The 21,023-nt window shown below is 34.4% G+C and overlaps 5 protein-coding genes across 5 annotated transcripts; 3 read left to right on the forward strand and 2 right to left on the reverse strand.

The window, feature by feature from the left end:
* Positions 1-1,260: 1,260 nt before the first annotated feature.
* Positions 1,261-3,417, forward strand: LOC104720891 (protein HCC2). The gene is made up of 7 exons (XM_010438788.3): positions 1,261-1,708; positions 1,972-2,119; positions 2,215-2,290; positions 2,385-2,609; positions 2,705-2,794; positions 2,883-3,015; positions 3,113-3,417. Exons 1-7 carry the CDS (start codon positions 1,638-1,640, stop codon positions 3,219-3,221), a joined length of 852 nt encoding a protein of 283 aa, XP_010437090.2. The 5' UTR covers positions 1,261-1,637; the 3' UTR covers positions 3,222-3,417.
* Positions 3,418-9,535: 6,118 nt separating this feature from the next.
* LOC104720894 (PLAT domain-containing protein 1) lies at positions 9,536-10,367 on the reverse strand. The gene is made up of 2 exons (XM_010438790.3): positions 10,213-10,367; positions 9,536-10,123 (listed from the first exon to the last, which is right to left on the reverse strand). The coding sequence occupies exons 1-2, from the start codon at positions 10,279-10,281 to the stop codon at positions 9,647-9,649; spliced, it is 546 nt and encodes a 181-aa protein (XP_010437092.1). The 5' UTR covers positions 10,282-10,367; the 3' UTR covers positions 9,536-9,646.
* A 2,027-nt stretch (positions 10,368-12,394) lies between these two features.
* LOC104727493 (uncharacterized) lies at positions 12,395-13,620 on the forward strand. Its single transcript, XM_010446594.3, has one exon. It carries the CDS (start codon positions 12,418-12,420, stop codon positions 13,378-13,380), a length of 963 nt encoding a protein of 320 aa, XP_010444896.2. The 5' UTR covers positions 12,395-12,417; the 3' UTR covers positions 13,381-13,620.
* A 2,589-nt stretch (positions 13,621-16,209) lies between these two features.
* LOC104720896 (photosynthetic NDH subunit of lumenal location 4, chloroplastic) lies at positions 16,210-18,212 on the forward strand. Its single transcript, XM_010438793.3, has 6 exons — positions 16,210-16,660; positions 16,810-16,902; positions 17,108-17,168; positions 17,244-17,312; positions 17,434-17,580; positions 18,023-18,212. The coding sequence occupies exons 1-5, from the start codon at positions 16,310-16,312 to the stop codon at positions 17,514-17,516; spliced, it is 657 nt and encodes a 218-aa protein (XP_010437095.1). The 5' UTR covers positions 16,210-16,309; the 3' UTR covers positions 17,517-17,580; positions 18,023-18,212.
* A 473-nt stretch (positions 18,213-18,685) lies between these two features.
* Positions 18,686-19,722, reverse strand: LOC104720897 (heavy metal-associated isoprenylated plant protein 23). Its single transcript, XM_010438794.3, has 2 exons — positions 19,398-19,722; positions 18,686-19,091 (listed from the first exon to the last, which is right to left on the reverse strand). Exons 1-2 carry the CDS (start codon positions 19,567-19,569, stop codon positions 18,787-18,789), a joined length of 477 nt encoding a protein of 158 aa, XP_010437096.1. The 5' UTR covers positions 19,570-19,722; the 3' UTR covers positions 18,686-18,786.
* Between the last annotated feature and the right edge of the window lie 1,301 nt (positions 19,723-21,023).

Below are 21,023 nucleotides of genomic sequence, written 5' to 3' on the forward strand. Positions count from 1 at the left end.
GTTATCCGCGATTTGCTTCGGGGTTGGAGAAGAAGAGAGCTGAGTTGGAGAATAAAAGAGTTAAGTTGGAGAAGAAGAGAGAGGTTGTTGAGACTAAGAATAAGAAAAAACCAGACATTATAAGACGCCTCTCCAAATTAAGTCAAGTTCGTGTAAGTTATCTTCTAGGCCCTCTTAACAATTACACTTTATATTCTGATTACTACAAGTAGAAACCATTCGATATGCTTAGCTCTCTCTGTTTTGGTTTGTTACACAGGTAAATTTTTCTTCTGTTCTCCCGGTTGATGATGCCAGCTTGGATTATTACGGCCTTAGTGAAAGGTATTTGCTGAAACTAATCCCTTAAAGGCTTTCTTTTCTATTTTATTTATTAATTCTCAAGGATTATCGTCTTTGTAGGGTAAGAGCTTGCGGATTGCGTCAGGTGGAGGTTCTTGGCGATGGAATTTGTCAGGTGTGCTAGATTTCTGAAAACTTCTTTTTCTCATTTTGATTCTGGGTACTCATATCTGATTGATAACCTCAAGTGTTTTTTTTTTTTTAATAGTTTAGAGCGATAGCAGATCAATTGTACGGGTCTGATCGATACCACGAGAAAGTCAGAAAAGAAATTGTTATACAAGTAAATCATTCATTTTAAAAAAATTTGTTGGCTTCATTTATTATTAAACATTTTTTTTCGTAGTTTTACTGAAACAAAATAAAAAATGATGTTATTTGTTATTAACGTGGGGGCATTCGTTGGAAAATTAAAAAGAATCCAAAGGTAAAATATAAATCTTTATCTTTTTTTTGTGCTATTATAAATCATCCCCATTGCCGCAATTGCCTGTGGATTTTGTAATTTCTTCTTATATCTATACAAGAAAATAAAAGCACACATTCATGTCAACAACACGTTCATGTCAAGCACAATCAAGTTAATCTGTTGATATAATCTAATGAGGGTCGAGATTAAAATGAACATATACCAGAGTTGTTTTAAGAAAATGATATGTTGATACTTGATTAAAATGAACACAATCAAGTTAATCTGTTGATACTTGATTTGAAACCATGAATGGTGAGAGATTTTGCTTACCTTTCAAAAAGCTCCAAAGAAGGATCTGTAGTAGAAGAAGCAAGCCGCAAGTTTTGATCCCTCTTTATTCTCTTTCGCAAAATCACAAGCAGACAACAACAATGGCATAATTTTTTTATTTCTGGGACAGCGGCTTGACCTAATATGTCTCCACTCTACTGTCTCTCCGAGCTTTTGTTATTTTAATTAATTAAAAAAAAAAGTTGTTGATAAGTGATGGAAAAACGATGACATGTGTTTTATTGGCTTATACGTTATGGTTCTAATAAAAATAGTTGGACATTAGTTGTTTATAAACTATTGACGAAGCCCAGATGTAAAAGAAAGAAAAAACATAAGAGAAACAACAAACGGAGACGAGCTTGGGCACCAAGAAAAAAAAAAAAAAAACTTTTTCTTCACCAAGGAAAAAGATTCTTCTGTAGGAGGAGCAAAGTACGGGGTTTCTTTAAAGACGACGAGTTCGGGGAAAATGAGTCTAAACGATTTCACTGGAACAAGCTTTTCTGACTGAATTGAACCAAAAAAAAATTGTCAAAAAAAACAGATCCAAATGCTTCCTTGTCGCCGTCTTGTTCTTTCCTGCAGATATGGTGCGAGTCAAGCCGCTACTTTTCTCCGCAGGTTCGTCACTCTTCTATTCTTAAACCCCTCTTAAACCCTAATTTTTTTAATTCCTTAGGGGATCTTACTTACAGAACAAATTGTTACTTCCATCTGCTATTAAAAATTTGCTCTCTTTTTGTTGGAATTTTGATGCTGATGCGAATGTTTCTTGTTGGGTTTTTCTTCTAAAGTATCAAAATTGAAGAAAGTCTTGTTCTTGAAACCATTTGATTGAATCGAAGCCTTGATTGATCTCAATTTCAAGACTTCTTTTTGTTTAGGTCTGGACCATCGAAACGAATTCAATCATTCAATTACAGTAAATCAACAAGACAGGGCCATGAAATGCCAGATGTTAACCCTCTCTTTCCTTTAGGAGGAGGAGGAGGAACTCAAGCTTCTTCTCGTTCTCGTGCTCGTTATGCTGTTGTATAGTTTTCTCTAAAGACTCTCTCTTGTTGCTTTCACTTGTTTTTGAATTTTGGGAAAAAAAAAACAATTCGATGCTATGTTTGCATTTTCAGCCAGCAATTTTGCTTGGATTTGCTGGATTCATCACCTTTCTTCATTACAACGATGAGAGAAGAGCAGTTCCTAAAGGTATATATATATATATATATAGACTTTGATGATGGGTGTTTGTCACATTGGGTTGAGAAAAAGCTTAGATCTTTTCTACTTCCTACTTTTGCAGGTCAATCAAGCACCAGCAGCAACAGTGGTTGTGGATGCGGTTCTAATACAACTGTCAAAGGTCCAATTATCGGAGGTCCGTTTACTCTTATGAGCACTGAAAACAAGGTAGTCACTGAGAAAGACGTTTGCGGTAAATGGATTCTACTCTACTTTGGATACTCGTTTTCCCCGGATGTTGGTCCCGAGCAATTGAAGATGATTTCCAAAGCAGTTGATAAACTAGGTTGATGACTCACTTTAACTGAGCTGAACTCCAGATCTTTCACATTATAATATCATCTTTTTAGTAATGATGTCTTATTGTCTTGATGGGAACAGAGTCGAAACATAACCAGAAGATTCTGCCTGTCTTCGTCACTCTTGACCCTCAACGAGATTCACCTTCTCATCTCCGCGCATACTTAAAAGGTCTCGGTTTTACTTTCTGCTCCCGTGTTATACAGCTATTTTTTCGCAACCCCCTGAGGTTTTTCTTGTTGCTTGTGTCTTTTTGCAGAGTTTGACAGTAGAATACTAGGACTAACCGGAGCTGCAAGTGCAATGAGGCAAATGGCACAAGAGTATCGTGTCTACTTCAAGAAAGTTCAAGAAGACGGAGACGATTATCTCGTTGATACTTCTCACAACATGTAAGGGTTCATCTTCTATCACATCTTGTTTCTATCATAAGAAAGAACAAAAAAAAGGTAAAGCTTAATGTTGAGATGTGTTTTTTTTTGTGAATAGGTACTTGTTAAATCCGAAGATGGAGGTTATTAGATGCTTTGGGGTTGAGTATAATCCAGATGAGCTCTCACAAGAGGTTCTTAAAGAAGTTACTTCTGTTTCACAATGACCCATTTTGACCAAATACTAAGAGAGAAACATTAGGGTGCGCTCTTTGATTGTTTTCTTCAATTGGTGTACTTCATTTAGACGATTTTGTTAATCCTTCTTTTTGGCATTGAAAATGGAAAAATTGGATAGTACGTAGATCCAGCAAACTTTTTGAAAATTTGAAATCTAAACTATATGGTATGAAGTTTCTGGAATCTTCATCCTCGCTCACAAGGAGTGAAAGAGATTGTGTCATGCTACTGCTTTTGTCGATGCTTTTGCTTTTGCTTTATATGGATTTGATTTTAGAGAATAATATGGTGATTGAATTGGTTTGGTGGAGCATTTTGACTTCTCGTCTTCTCCTATGGAGTATGGTGTTATAGCTTGACGTAGCCCTGGGCATATTAACCGAATCCGAAATCCGAATCCGAACCCGACCCGAAGTGAGCAGTTCGGTTCGGGTTCGGATAGGGTAAAATACCCGATCGGATTTGATTTTTCATAAGATCGGATATTCGATCGGGTTCGGGTAATACCCGATATCCGAACCAAATCCGAAGATAATAGAAACCCATTAACCCCCTAATCCCTAACCCCCTTTTATTTTCTTTGTTTTTATCGATTTCAAACTTGTTATAGCCTGTTCGACTACCCAGCTTCAAAATCGAAGCTACCTTTTGCTTTTATCCAATAAAACCAGATATTAATCTCATTTGTACAAGCTGGAAACCCTAAATCCTTTAGTCTCATCCCCTCCTTCTGCGACTTCACGACGGAAATCACAGGTTTGTTTTTGATTTCAAACTCATCGTCCTTTGGTTTTTTTTATCGCCTTCTGCAACTGAAACTGTAACTAAATCGACTTTCTCTTAAGTCTTCTCTGCAATTTCTATATATATAGAGAGAAACACAAGGTTTCGCAACAATATTGTTAGTGATAATAATAAGATCATCTTCGATTTTAGAATCTGATATTGCTTTGATGTTATATGTTTCATCTTGTTTAATGTTTAGAATCCGAAATTGTAGAATCCGAAATTATCTACTTGAGTATGAGGTTTATTTTGATTATACTTGTCTTTTTGATTGTTATATGGGTAAGTATCTATTATCGCTGACTTAGTGACTTTGCTATCTCTGTTTATATGATATGCAGATGGGTTCGTCATCACCGGTGAACGAAGATTATACCGATGATGATTTGAACGATGAAGAAGAAATGATGACACCGAGAGCAAGAGGAAAAAGAAAACAAACTCAGGGAAGTGGATCTGGTGGTGGCACTACTGCTGAGCGAAACAAGACACCAAGGACACTAACACCAAGGTCTGGTGTATGGACCCATTTCACAAGATTAGCAGGCAACCGTAACAGGTGTAAGTGTAACTATTGTGGAAATGAATTAGGTTGTGCAACAAAATCAGGGACGAAGAACTTGTGGAATCATCTCAAAATATGTAAGGCCTACAAGGCATGGAAAGAAGGTCAAGATGATACAGGAGGACAACAAGTGATTAATAAGGAAGGAAATATCCAGTATGTTTTCAGAGAAGCACTTAATCAAATGTTGGTGATAGGAGAGTTGCCATTGTCTTTTGTAGAAGGAGTGGCATTAAAAAAAATTTGCGATAAGGTCAATCACTTTGTTTTTGATTATGTGAATGATTTAATACATGTTTCTTATACACTTGATGTAATCAATCTTATATATTTGTTACGGCTTTAATCAATCTTTTCTTATATGTAATTCATTTAGGTTAACCTCTGTAAACCGCATTCAAGAAGGACAGCAACAAGAGACATTGTGAAAATGTATGTGGAGAGGAAGGCTACTCTTAGGCAATGGTTTTTGGCTAATAAGCAAAGAGTCTCACTCACCACTGATATTTGGGTTTCTTCGGTAACATGTACTTTTTTAAAAACTAAAATTCTGATCTTATCTTTTTATTCTTAATAACCTATACTTACTGTTATTTTTTTTTCTTATAGGTTCAAGTTACATGGTTATCACAGCACACTACATTGACAAACAATGGCGATTGAAGAAGCTAATCATTGGATTTAAGAATGTGGTAGATCACAAAGGTACGACGATTGCAAACACACTTCTAGAATGTCTTGCTGAATGGGGGATAGAGAAGGTGTACAGTGTCACTGTTGACAATGCAACTGCTAATAGCAATTCTCTGAGTCAGTTTCAATCAAGCTTCTCTGAGATATCAAATGATTCTCTGGTTATGGATGGAGATTTCATGCATCTTAGGTGTGCTGGTCATATTATAAACTTGATAGTGAAGGATGGATTGACTGAAATCGATGCTAGTGTGGTTGCAGTCCGTAATGGTATCTCATATGTCAGGTCAGGACCAAATAGAAGAAAGGCGTTTCAGCGAAGAGTTGAAAATGGTAGGTTCTCAAATGGTAGTATGCTACTAGATGTTTGCACAAGGTGGAATTCTACGTATTTGATGCTGACAAGGGCGATTAAGTTTAAAGGAGCATTTGATAAATTGGAGTTTGAGGATAAGCTTTACAATGATCACTTCTTGGAGTATGTTGATGGCGTAAAAAGGATTGGACCTCCTTTGAGTCAAGATTGGCGTAAAATTGAGAGGTTAGTTAAGTTTCTTAATGTTTTCTATAAAGCTACATTGATAGTATCCGCCTCTACTACTATGAATGCACATCAGTGTTATGGCGAGATAGTTAACATTGCTGTGAAGCTTCAATTACTTTGTGCTAGTGGGGATAGCGAAGTGAAGTTAAATGCTGAGAAGATATTTCAGAAATTTGATAAGTATTGGGGTGGGTTGAAGAACATTAACAGGATGTTGATTATTGTTAGTGTTATGGATCCGAGAAAGAAGATGCAGTTTACAAATTTGTGTTTTGAGGAGTTGTATGGGGTAGAGACTGTAGAAGCTAAGGCAATGAAGGATTCAGTTAAGGCTATAATGCGTGATATGTATAAAGAGTATAGTGAAAGATATGCTGCCGCAACAGCATCTGCGGAACAAACTCAATCTCACTGCTCATCTCAGAGTAATCGAGAGAGACATCAAGACGTATTTGACTCGGTCGATGATGATTTTGATGGATACAACCCGATGGAGCAGAAGTATGATACATTGCTCAGAACTATTGGAGTTAGAGATACTAATGAACTAGATATGTATCTGAGAGAAGAAGTTGAGAATCCAGATTTGATGATGGGAGTTAAGTATGATGTACTCTCTTGGTGGAAGGTCAATAGTGCAAGATACCCTGTTTTATCTCAGATGGCTAAAGAATTATTTGCAATGCAAGTGTCATCTGTTGCTTCTGAAAGTGCTTTTAGCACTAGTGGAAGGATAATAGATCCCTACAGAAGTTGTCTTACACACAACATGGTGGAGGTTCTTATGTGTACTGCAAAATGGTTAAAACAAGACATAAAGTTTGAAGAAAAGGTGCTTACAAATGCTCAAATTCTTGCAGAAGTTGAGTTTGAAGATGAGCTTCAAAGAGGTTACTTTTTAATCTCTCTATGCCATGTTAAGTACTTATTTACAAGTTACAGTTTGTAATGTTGGTTTGTTTATTTTCAGAGTTTGAATGTGAAGAAAAAGACTCTTGAGCATGTTACATGGCAGAAGAAGAAGAGGATTAGAAGACTGCTTTACTTGTCTAATCTACTTGTTTCTCTCTTTTAAACGCTATCTACTTGTTTCTCTCTTTTAAACTTTATCTACTTGTTTCTCTCTTTTAAACTTTATCTACTTGTTTCTCTCTTTTAAACATCAGAATTTAGACTTGCATTCTCTTTGAATCTCTAAACTCTTTACTCTTTAAGACTTTCAGTTCTGAGTTTCAATCTTTATGTTTTTTGATATTTAAGTTATATGCTTTTTCGGGTATTTTGGTATGGGTTCGGGTTTTTAATAAGGATTTCGGGTATTTTTATCAATTTCGGATAAAAATACTCGAAATCCATCGGATATCCGAAATTCAGTTCGGACTTCGGGTGTATCCGAAAGTATCCAAACCCGTTCGGGTTTTATCCGAACCCGACCCGATTATATAAAATATCCGATCGGATTCTATTTTCATATCCGAAAATTCAAAGATCCGAACCCGATCGGGTTCGGGTACCCGAACGCCCAGGACTAGCTTGACGAAACAAAGAATATATGTAGTGACAACTCAAATAATGTACAGTTCCTTTCAAAATCCTTTGTTGGGATTTACAGTTTACTAAATCATTTAGTTTTCTTTATCTTTCAATGAAACAGAAATCGAAGTGATTGAATATTTTGTTGGCAAGAAGTGTTTTTTATGTTTATTTCAATCAGAGCACAGTGAAAAGGAAACAACATAGGAGTAACCAAAAAAAAAGGAAACTTGAGTCATAAGTCGGTCAAATAAAGGATAGACATAACAGAGATGTGTAAAAGAAAAAAGGAAACTTTGATCCCAAGACACACACATAAGATGTGTCTATAAATATAGGTCTCGCCCTTACTCTTTCTCCTTATCTGATCGTTTTCGTATCTATCACAAACCAGAGAAACAGAGAGAGAGAGTTATGATTCTTGCAATTACATGCTCTGGTTTTTTAGGGTTCTCTTTTTTCTCTTATTCGATCCCTGCGCTTGCTTTGCTTCTATTTCACCTTTGGCTCTCCAGCCAATGCTTTATTTTTTGTTGTGGGGTTTGGTTTTTCAGTGGTGTCGACATCGCATTTTCTCTCTCTCTCTCTCGCCGCCACAAAATTTGAAGAAACTCTACGAAGACAATACTACTGCGGAGGTGGTTGCTACTCCACGGAGACGGCGACGGTGATTCGTTTGTCGGTGACAGAGAAACAGAGAGTGAGAGAGATTGCAATTACATGCTCTGATATTTTAGGGTTTTCTTTTCTCTCTTATTCGATCCCTGCGCTTACTTTGCTTCTATGTCAGTTACATCGCAGTCACTCTCTCCCTCTCACCATCACAAAGTATGAAGATGCTACTCCACGGAGACGGCGACGGTGCTTCGTTTTGCCGGTGATCCCCGTAAAAACCCAACAAAAAACTAGGTCAATTTCATCCCTTCTCTTCTTCTTTTTTTACGCTAAGTTAAAAGGAACAAAGTTTTCTTACTGTTTTTTTTTCCCATTCATTATTTTTTTTGGTTTTACATTGATTTTTCTAAAAAAAAACTTTTTTTGATTTTAATTAATGAAAATTGGATAATAAGTTTACAAAATGATGTGAAAATTAATCAGATTTTGGATCCAGTCATTTGATCGTTAGAGATTCCATAAATCGAACTTGTTTATCGCATCATTATGTAGATTTAGCATTCAATTTTCTAATTAATTTTTAAAAAAATTGTTTTTAAGTTTAAAAAAAAAGACTTTTCTAATTTTAATTAATAAAAAATTGGATAATAAGTTTACAATATGATTTGAAAACTAATCAGATTTTGGATCCAGTCATTTGATGTAGTCACTTGATCGTTAGAGATTCCACAAATCTAACTTGTTTATTGCATCGTTATTTAGATTTGACATTCAATTTTTTAATTAATTTTTATAAGGTTTTTTCTTATTGATTTTAAAAGATTTTAAAAATTTTATTCACATCCTATTTTGATTTTGAAAATTTTAGTTTTAAGTTTTTATTAAATTTTGAGTAATGAAAAATTAAATAATAAATTTGCAATATGATGTAAAAGTTAACCGGATTTTGGATCCATTCTATTCATTTGATCGTTAGAGATTCCACAAATCCAACTTATTTGTCACATTGTTATGTAAATTTAATATTTCATTTTATTTTACAGTTTTTTTTTTTCTTTTCAACACATTTTCATTTATATATTCTTATTTTGTAAGTTTGCTTTGTATTGTCCAAGAATATATACCATTTAATCTGAATAAAATATTTAATAAAAAAACACATTATACATTCTTTAAACTTTTCAACATTTTCTTGACAATAAAATATCAATAATTTGGTTTTGTCCCCACAAAAAAGTATAGGTTTACAATATGGACAATATATCATATAAATATCACACAGTTTGTTATATCAAAATGAATACAACAAATTTCTTGTGTATTCATGCCACGTTTGTATTCATTTTGATATAACAAATTTCGAAGGGGTTTACTGGTCCAATCAAATTTCGATTCCGCGTATTAATATCGACACCTATGTGCATACAAATCAATTTTTATAGTCCTTGTGTTCATCATGTCTTAGTCCTTGTATTTAATATCTCATTTATTTGTTTTAGATTTAACATAAAGACCGAGACTAATCAAATGATTTTGAGGTGTTTATCCACTAAATCTCACTCTAATTATGGAGTACTAAAAGTTTTATTTATCGAATCATATTCATTAACGCCACATTACACTCAGAAGACGACGACGACGAAACAAACAATACAAAAGACTTTAAACGAATTCACTCAGACAACCCAAGAAAGCTTCTTCCGGATCTCAGACCCGACCCGGCTGACACTATCCCTTAGCACGACAGGACAGTTGTTCCGTACAGCGGTGAGCTCATAAGGAGAAGTATCAGTAGCGAGCCACTGCTCAATCTCAAAGTTCTGAGTCGAGCACTGAGCGTGAACACCAGCGGTCGTGACCTCGGCGTAATTAACGTACCAGCCATGGTGATCACCGGAGCCATCGGAGGTTAGGTTTAAGGCGCAGATCGGACTAGGCAAACACGGCGCTCTTCCACTGAAAATGTCGAGATTACCCCTCTCGAAGTAATTGTAGTCAGGTCCCATCAACCCGGCCCAGGCTTGTAGGTTTTTGATTCCGATGTAGTCACCGAACTTGTCGTAGATCCTCGCGCTGATGATTGAATCGGTTCCTGCTTTCCAGATCGATCCGGTTCTCAGGTAGAATGTGTAAACACAGTCTGGATCATCTTCCTAAATCATCAATCAGACAGCATTGAATAAGTCAAGATTTAAAAACAAATAAATAAAATCGAGAGAGGTTAGAGATTGAGGAAGCTTACGGCGAAGGCTACGGCGGAGACGGTGGCGAGAAAAAGGAGGAAGGGGAGGAGAACGTCGCGGCGAGCCATTTTGTGTTTCTTCTCTGATTTTTTTCCTTTCTTTCATTCTGGAAAGGTCTATTAATAGAGAGGCGAATATTATTGACGGAAGGGTTATAATTGGGAATTAACAATTGAGCAGTTATCGTGTGTTTTATGGAGTAGCGTGTCTTGTTGACGTGGCTGATTCTTATCCATTGTGATGAGAGAATTAAGATGGATCATCTGAGAGGCTTTGTTTCAGACATGGCGTTTACTCGGCGGGTCGGTAAGGATAGGTTAGGTGGATTACGAAAGTACCCTTTATGGCTCTCCCTGGCATCTTACAGACCAAGCAAAATATGATATACATTATAAAAAAATTCCTTATAAATGACTCTGATTTTTTTTTATAGTTTTGACTATATTAAGAATAATTCATATTTATATTGAGAATTAAGTATTGTTTTCCAAATATATATTGCGTATTTTTTAATTACCTTAAGCATAGTTTTATACTATAAATCTTACACATATACTTATTTATGAAAATAAAATTCATCCTCGTCAATCAACGTTTTTCCCACCTCAGCGAAATTGTATTCAAACGACAGAGTTTTTTGTTTTACTTCTCAAAAAGCTATTGGGCTTTCAAATACCAAAACCAGTTTTGTTAATTTATCATATGGACCCTTAGCTTAGGAAAAGTTTGGGCATGAACTTTAAGCCCATTTATAATTTATTTTCTTTTCTAAAAATATTTTTTTTTCTTCTCCCCCATGCAAAATTCAAACCAAGCGAAACTACTATGATGCTGCATGGGATATGAAAATCTGATCAAACTCATATAGGCCATAGTTTACAAAATTATATATATATAAAAAAAAAGTTATGATCATGTCCCGCCATAGTCCAAATTCAATCAACCAATAGTGTCAACTCACACGTGTTTTATAACGTTACTATAATCTTTTTAGAACGATATATTCTGAGTTCTCAACTAGGACAATATATAATAAGAAAGGCAAATTCTATTATTCTTGTTAATTATTACATATTAGCTCCAAAGTTTTCGAAAATAAATCTCAAGACATCATCGATATGTACGTGTAAACATCTAATAGTATGACATTGTTAGACTAGCATATAATTCGGTTTTTTTTTTTTTTTTTTTTTTTTTTTTTTTTTTTTGAACAAGACTAGCATATAATTCGGTTAATATGATGATTGAGAAACAATAGATGAGAACTGGACAAACATATATAAATGAGTGTGGGTAACCAAACAAAATTAAGCCGTATGGGTAAAGTGAAAGTAGGGTTATGGCATTTTGGTTAATGGATGGGACCGTAAAACTTTTTAATTTTCCTTAAGCTAATAAGTAGTATATAATAATATGATTAATTCTTATTTTCCGACCAAACCTAGCAATAGCATCGATCAAAATCTACACTCAAACCATTATTTATATATCGAATCATTTTATTATTTAAAATTTATCAATGATTATGTAGATATTTATTATGTTCATCTTTTGAATTTGTGATTTCATCTTGTATTACTCAATTGAAAAGAGAAACGAATTAAACAAAAAAATTATCTTGGTAGAACTCTATGATGACATCTAATAAGTATGATATTATTAAATCTGGTCCAAATCAACTGACCTACTTATGTCATCATGTAAGAGATTAGCAGATAATTAATTGAACAACCCATATTGCTTTAATATTAGAGAATACCAAGAGGAAGATAACTTATTGTGCGCACGATACAATTTTTTTTTTAATCACATATTTTACTGTCACAGTAGCATACACACAAATCACGAACAAAAGGTGTATACATTTATCAGGAAAAAGTAGTACAAGATTTGTGTGCATATATATCATATCCTGCACTGCAGTGGTAGAAAAACAAAACAGATCATTATCCGAACCAAAGACAATCAAAGTGAATTTTGACTATCACCAAAACGAATAGATTTAATATAAACAAAACCTTAGATACATGTATATGATATTATATAGAGTAGACAATAGTGGATGGTGGTAGTGGAACCACTTAATGCGATTTCACCTTCCCTGTTTTTTCTCCCTTTCACACAAAAACAAAACAAAACAAAATAATTAAAAATATATCATGTCACACCAAATGTCTTATATTTACCATAATATCCCATTTCATATGCTCCGTAACAATAGCTCCCTTAACATTTTTCTTACGTTTTATCTCATCAAAATCTTTTTTTTTTGGTCTTCCGGTTACGAGATGGAGTCCGGTAATAGTAGTAGCATGCAATCTTCAAATGGCGGTGGCGGAGGAGGAGAAGAGGAGTACGATTCACGCGCCGCCGATCAATCCATCTCCGCCTTCTTCGGACACCACGTGTCATCTCTACCTCCGCCGCAACAAAACCACCTCAACCTCCTCCATTTCGACCATAACAACAACAACAATTCTCTAATATCACCAAACTACTTCAACAACAACAACACGTTCTTACCCGTAAACCAACAATCCGACCCTATCTCCCAACCCGACCTCCGAACCTTCTCCGCCACGTCATCACTCCCTCCTCCTAACAACATAGGAGTAACCAAGAAAACAAAGAAAAGATCACGAGCATCAAGAAGAGCACCAACCACGGTTCTAACGACGGACACGTCAAACTTCCGAGCGATGGTTCAAGAGTTTACCGGAATCCCAGCTCCGCCGCTATTCAACAACAACTCCGTCGTGAACACCACGCGCCTCAACACTTTCCTCGGCTTGTCTTCTTCTTCGCCAAACTCTTACAATAACAACAATCTCTTGTTACGACCTTTCGCTCAAAAGCTCATGCCAACGTCTCCACTCTTATCAGGATCACAGATTCAGCAATTTCAAAACCCTAACAACGGTTTCGAGAATATGAATCTACAGGCCCTTCTCCAAGCGCATATTTCAAACCCTAGAAGCAATGATCACGACCAGTTTGGTCTTGGTATCAATGGTATGATGCAGAGTCCATCTGCTAATCCTCACACGGCAGCGGCAGCGGCTAATGGGAACATAACCACCGGTGATAATGCAAGTTACGGTGGTTCCGATCATGATCATAATAATGACGGTACTTGGTTATGTTCATCTTCCGACCAAAGAACATAAAAATACACTATTTCCCGAAATTATAGCTAATCTCTTGACAAGATTATTATTCAACAAATTAAACATAGCACATATAGTAGGATGATGAAGTTGCTCATTTATTTTCTATTTTAGTATAATCACTTTTAATTGTAGGGTTTATTAATTAATACTTAACTAATCTATGCTTGTTGTTTGTATATTTTTAGTTTTTCACTACATGTTGGTTAGATCTCATTTAAATAAGATTTTGTTTGTATATTTTCTTATAATATACTATATAGTACCTTTTAGTCATATGTTTATGACAACAATTATTTGCAAATATGAAATTGAAAGTTCTTAACTATTTCGCCAATTTAATATTGGAGTGAATGGTGGCGAAATTTGGGGAATCTTCCACGGCCGCCGGATTCTGGAATATAGTTTTGGGACCATAGTATATATAATTATACCTTTTTATTATTGTTGTGGTGATTTGAAATTTGATAAATTACTGTTCTCCCATGTGCTTTTAGCTAGTCTTTCTTCGTGTCTTGTTTCGCATCATCTGCATTAAGTCATGCTCTTATTATGATATTTAATTCAAATTTTTATTGACTCGACTCTCATTTTACCACACAAACATATTTGAAATTTGAAAAGTTCCAAGTAAAAGAGACAGAACGAAAAAGGGAATATACATTATGCAGATAACCAACAGTGATGAATAATAGTATGTGATGCGTCTACAAAGTTCTTTTCGCCTCTTTGTTCTTCTTGTGAACTAATAGTAATCGTAATAGAATATTCAGCTTCATTTATATATCTCTTTCTCTAGTCTCTAACAACAATGAAATTATCATCTTGTGTTAGAGGGATTTTCAATAATGTTATTTGCTAATGTATGTATTTTATAACTAGATTAAGACTCGTGCTAGAACACGAGTTGAAATTCATTTTATTTATATTATAATTTTTATATAAAATATAATTTATGTGATTGTTTTTAAAAGTTTTTTTTGGATAAAACATTATGCAATAAAATCATATGCTAAATATGATGGCTTGAAAAAAGACACTTATTTTGTAAGTTTTATATTGTTAATGATTCTAGATAATTATATTATACGAAATTTTGTATATTTTATATTTTAAAATAAAATTTTAATATGTTGTATTAAGTTATATATGTGAAGTTATTTTAACAATGTATATTCTACATCATGACTTGAATGTCATTATAAGACATAATTTTGTAAATTTGAATTTAAATATTCAAATTTTGACCCGTTATTCAGTAAAATTATTCAATTGATTTTATATTTAAAGAATAATATTACTAAAGCTTGAATATTTTATAGATTGAATAATTTATATTTGTTTTTAAAATTCAATTTATGGTATATCCAGAAATAAAACTATTTTTAATTATAATAAATAATATGATAATTTATTTGTTTTACAAAATAGACTCATATATAAAAATAAAAGGTGAAGTATAATGATAGTTAACAAATTAATATGTTAAGTTAGATATCAAAAAAATTTATTTGATGAATAATTTAATAAAAGAAATTAATATGGTAAGTTAGATGATATGATTTTTTAGAATATTCTCTTTAAGATTTTTGGTATAATATATTTGTAACTAATTAATCTATCATTAATGTATAACCTATTTGTAACCAACTTATTAAAATTATATAGTCTACAAAATAATGTTGTGTATTTCTATTTTTTTTTTTTTTGATAAAGTACTTCTGTTTTATTATATAGGGGATAACACTCGTAAAAGAAAAAAAAAAAATAAATAACTCTTCTTTTTTTCACAATGATATTTGATGGTCGTAAAACAAAATCATGAGACTTTTGATGAAGATATCCTTTGCTTGTTCATGTGTTACAAAAGTTCAAATCATTTTGATATATTTTTTTTCTGTCCATGGACCAGTTATTTACACTTAAGTCACTACTAAATAGTACTAATGAACTACATATATAACCTATACACACATCACTTACATAGACCATCCACACGATATGCATACATGTGTATCTCTATCTAAAAGGAATATTCATATTGATGATTGATGATGATGGTGTATATTATCATGGTGGTGGTTATGGTGGACCATGAATATCGAGCTATTGTCGCACTGACATAGTCAGATGAACGGATCACACCAATACTCGATCGGTTTCATACTTCAGTGATAAACCAATAGGTATGGCCATCAAAATGATTCGATTCAGGTTCCCTCTATCTTGTGGGCCGCCGATTGGCTCCGAAAGTTCAAAAGTTGGTGCAAAAGGATATGGATCAACTGCGTTTGGGAACCCCGTAAGATGAGACGTAAAAATACAGTAAAGTATATACTAGTGGAAATTAAATTATGAAAAATGTTATCCGAAACCAAATACAATCGTGGTGGTAGACTTTTATATGTCGTCCTATATACATATAACATATATTGAATGCAAAACCGTGGTGGCTTTAATTCTCATACTGCAGATGAGGAGTTAACTCGTGAAAGAATTTGGGTTTAATTTTGATGCTTAAATACAATCATGTCAAAGGACTTGACCAAACATCCAACATAGAAAAATCTAATCCTATTGAATTTTTATTTATTTATTGGTTTATGAGTCTAACTAACCACTCTTAATAGTTAATACGGAAAGCAGTGTAAATTGTTTGTTTAGCTAGACAAGTAAAATGTCAATGACTCAATGTGAATAAGAATAAGTTCTACACTATTTGGACCCTGTTTTTATATTATCTTTTTTTTCCTTTTTTCCATTTTTTTTTTTGCTTTTGAAAAAATAGAAAATATACGAGTGGGACCCACAATCATATCCAGTGTTGTTGGTTTTGTTTTTGGGGCCGTTGTATCTCTCAAAAGACTCAGACCAAACGCTCTGGCTTCACTCAGATAAGGAAGAAGAAGAAGACGACTCAAACCAAACAATGGCGATTTCTACTTTAACACTTACACAATCTCTCTATACACGCTCAGTTCTCCGACCCACCATCTTCTCTTCTTCTTCTTCTTCCTCGTCTTCCTCGTGTCTCTGTTCTTCTTCCACTGACTGCGAGCCGAAACTTTCCGTAAAGAAACGCGTTTTCGGAATGGGTTTAGGGTTCTTAGCTGCTTCGATTCTCTCTCTAACGCCTCTGGACGCAGACGCCACGAGGATTGAGTACTACGCCACTGTTGGAGATCCTCTCTGCGAATACAGCTACGCAAAATCGGGACTTGGATTCTGCGATCTCGATGTTGGGTTTGGTGATGAAGCCCCTCGTGGTGTAATGGTCAATGTAATCTATCCATCTCTCTCTTATTGAATCGATTTGCTCTGTTTAGGGTTCCAAAAATTTCATCACTTTGGAGTTGATTGTGCTTTGATAACATACTTAAAAGCTGTGAACTTTCTGATTTAAAAGTTTGAGAATTTGGAGTTGCGCAGATCCATTACACGGCGAGGTTTGCAGATGGGACGTTGTTTGACAGTAGCTATAAGCGTGCAAGACCACTTACTATGCGAATTGGGGTCGGCAAGGTACAACAATGTCCAATGTTAGTTTGAATATACTGATAAGGATTTGGTGATTCTGTTGATTGTTTAATGGAGACAATGCACCTTTTATTTAGATGAAGAAAGTTTTGATCTGAATTGGAATACTAAGATCTATCTAGAAGAAAAGTTTCAAACTTTAGGATTGCAAAACAGCGGTTTCTAACTCTTTTTGTCTAAACATGATCAGGTTATTAGGGGTCTAGACCAGGGTATTCTTGGAGGAGAAGGAGTGCCACCTATGCGAGTAGGCAAGTACTGTTGTTTCCTTCGTTTAGTGTCTTTTATTAGGCTGAAGACACATTGGTGCGGTTATAATTTTGCAGGTGGAAAGCGTAAACTTCAGATTCCACCTCAGTTAGCTTACGGACCAGAGCCTGCAGGATGCTTTTCCGGTACTTCCAACTATATTCCTTGTAACATTTTTACTTTGCATATGTAATCTTCTTCTTCCCATGCTCACATCAATGGTAAGAAAAGATATTTGGATCTCAACTATGTGTTGGGTTTATGCAGGTGACTGTAACATACCTGGAAATGCAACTTTGCTCTATGATATAAACTTTGTTGAGATCTACCCAGGAAGTAATACAAGATGAAGTCAATCCCAACTTCTTTTGGTTAAGGAGAAAAAACAACTATGTATATGATGTATATCACCAGGTGATTCCTTTTGACCATCCTCAGATGAAAATATGGCATTGATTATAATTTCTATGATCTAAAACATTGATAATTTCAACTGAACCCAATGACTAGCTTGCTGTTGAAGAAGAACAAGACATATCTCCTCTACACAAATCTATTTTTTTTTCTTTTCTATGTTGAGTTATGACCTCGGAAGATTATGTACTTGCATAGGTGTATAAGCGTTTGTTAGGTTAGATTCAGTCTAGGTAAGTGATGTAGTTTGTGTCACTAAGATGTACAGAATTTGGAATAAAGTTGCACAATGTGATTGTTCATCGGTGTCATTATCTTTGTATTTTGGTCCCCTCACAACAACTCATGAATCTCAAGGCCAAAAAAGTGTAAAACTTGGGTTCTTGCCTTGTCAATATGTAGAAAACACATAAGACAAATCTTCATTTTGTATTTTTTTCAGGAAAGTGCAGAAACTGATATACAGAGCGGTTCTTGAAGGTTGATGTACTCTGTTTACATCTGAAGAGTAAGAATTATTTGTTGTGCAAGTCCTTCAAAGAATGGTATGTTGTATAGATTATATGACCCGTGTATGTTGTGTAGTGATACACATTTATTTAAGCATTATGTGATCTTTACTATTCATTGTTTAGATGTTTCCCCTTTAATTTATGTAACAGCTAAAAAGAGTTGGTGAAAAGAGTTAGAATTTTGGGGTCCCAAAAAACTAACAAAAAAGACCTAAACCAAAAGCAAAAGCCTCATACTTAAGGTATTGGTGACCGACCCCTACAAAAAAGTCCGTGATCCGATCGATTGAACTGATGATTTAAATGAGTAAAAAGAGATCTTAAGTTCTTACTCTTCAATCACTTTCATGCAAAGTGAGAATTTAAATTTTCGGACCTCAAAACTACAAAGCGGACAATAATCCATCTTTGTTATTGTTTTGTAACTTCGTGGCTATCTTAGAAAAATTGAACTTGTTTCCATTATGCATTCCAAGGATAGTAAACAATGATTCTTATGCTCTCCAATTGTTTAGGCATTTTTTTAACATTAATAAACATTCACTTGTTGTAACACCAACAAAAAGCACATGCAAAAGAAGACAAAAATCATGTACTAAAAGACAACAAACACCAAAATTTATAACCCCTTATTAAACATATACATTATCCGCATAGGTTATTAATTCCTTTATTTATTATCTAACTAAACAAATTACATAATAGAGCAAGCATTAGGATTATCATCACTGAACATGGCAGTATAAGAAGGATCATCGTAGTAAACGGCCATCGTTCCGGTGTTAACGTTTGGGTCCACCTTTCTAACGTAACCAGGCGGTGCTTTCTTGTCGTAAGCCTGAGCTATGTACGGCTGAGCCACCAAGTTGTACGGTACGTACGGCCATATCTCGGCTTTCTTCCCCGTCCCTTTAGCCTTCTTCAGCACCTTGCTCGCATCCGCATAGCCACTCACTGTCACCTTCTGTTGCTTCTTGTTTATCTCCACTGTTTTCACTCCTGAAAAGATCATGTACGTTACACTTTGAGTCTTTGAATGTTATATATGCGTTCATGTATTATTTATATATATATACGTTTTAATTGAGGTTGAGCAAACGAGAATTTTAGGATGGGATAGACGAAAACGAAAATTTGGAAAAGATCAACGATGGTACATTTCAGCCTTGTTTTAAACATCAAATGATATCATAACATGATGTTATTAACATCAAATACAAAAGCGTACGTAATATCAAATGATATCATCTCATATGGAACAACACAAATCCGGACGAGAATTTTGATTAGAAAGAAGTTCGTTACCTTTCAGAGAAGAAAGAGAGTTTTTGACTTTGAGGACACAACCATCACAATCCATTCTAACTTTGAGCTCTACTGTCTGAAACTGCTTCTTCTTCTTCCTCTTGCCATAGCTATGGCTTCCTCCGTTTCCTATTAGCTCTGATATATACTCTAATGTTCCTCCAACTCCCATCTTTCTTAAATTTGTTCTTTGACTTGTGTCTTCTTTATATCAAGAAATTATCAGATAAAGAAAGATTGATAATAATGGGTGTTTCTTTTCTCTGTCTCTCAAGATGTGCTATTGCGTTTTGTGTAGATATTTGTTTTGGTTTCAGTTTGCAATGAGTTGTTAGTAGGTTGTCTCGACTTATATAGAGGCCTTAATTTGATATTTTAATAAAATAATGACTTTTGGGTATATTATTGTATTGGTACGAAAGCAAAAGTATGTTGTTGTGTTTACAATTGACACAAAACTACATTTGGCTCACTTTATAAAAATATAGAAAAGGAGGTCTTTAAGAACTTAGGCTGTAAGCAATATATATGCCAAAAGACCTTGTGGTTAGGTAAGAAACGAAAGTAGTATATGATAGAAAAAGTTTGGAACTAAAGGGCTAATGTTTTAAAATCATTTTCAAGTATTTGTAACCAATTCTTGAAAAAAAAAATTGGTTAGCTTAGCATATATACGAAGGTAAGCTTTGTAGGGAATCCATGTGAATACAATTACGTTATATGTGGAATAATAATAACTTTAGATATTTTTATTTAGAATCTTGTGTTTCACAAGGAAGTCACAAAGAAGGTGAGAGAGCCATGCATGTATTAACGAATTCACACCAATTTATCTAAACAATAATATTAGTCGGTTGATTATTAAACTAATCAGGAACAATGATCAAATTCTTAGCAAAGAATTAAAGGTTAGAAGAACCATCCTGGAGGTTAGTCACACTACTTTACGTACGGCGAGACAGCTTCACACGTTTGGGAGAAGAGATCTCGAGCGTTCAAATGTATACGTGGCCGATATCTGACGGGCACTGATTGGAATACGCGTGTGAGGCTGTCTCCTAATTGGAGGAGTTGTGCCACCTCACTTATCAAACTTAGCTGTTTCATATTTAAGGTTCGCTGTGTCAGCTGGTGCAATATAGTCTCTATATATTATTTTCATGTATTGATAATTTACGTGATAATTCAAAACATATACATAAAATTATCAACATTTCAAACTTTTCATAAACTGGTTTAAATAAAATTTTAAATGTAAATTTTATATTTATAAGCATACGAAGGGGACTCCACTCGAATAATTAGTGGTAAGTTAGTTGACAAATATTTTTATTGTAGCTATATTTTATATATATATATATATATATATATGAAGGTGACTCCATTCGATCGAATAAATTAGTGGTAAGTTAGCTGACAAAATTTTATAATGTTTTGGAGTTGTCGAGCAAAGACCTTCAACGTTCGGTACATATAATAACAGGTTTAAACATTCTAATAAGAGACCGACGAGAAGAAGTTTCCCGCAGCCGCTAAGATTTAATATTGCATTATTGGAATGAGTATTCCAAGATTGTTTTTGTACATTTTTCTCAATATCAAAGTTATGCTAAGTTTAGGTCCCTT

This window comes from Camelina sativa, chromosome 11 (assembly GCF_030686135.1).
Source record: "Camelina sativa cultivar CO46 ecotype springtype chromosome 11, ASM3068613v1".
Taxonomy (NCBI): Eukaryota; Viridiplantae; Streptophyta; class Magnoliopsida; order Brassicales; family Brassicaceae; genus Camelina; species Camelina sativa.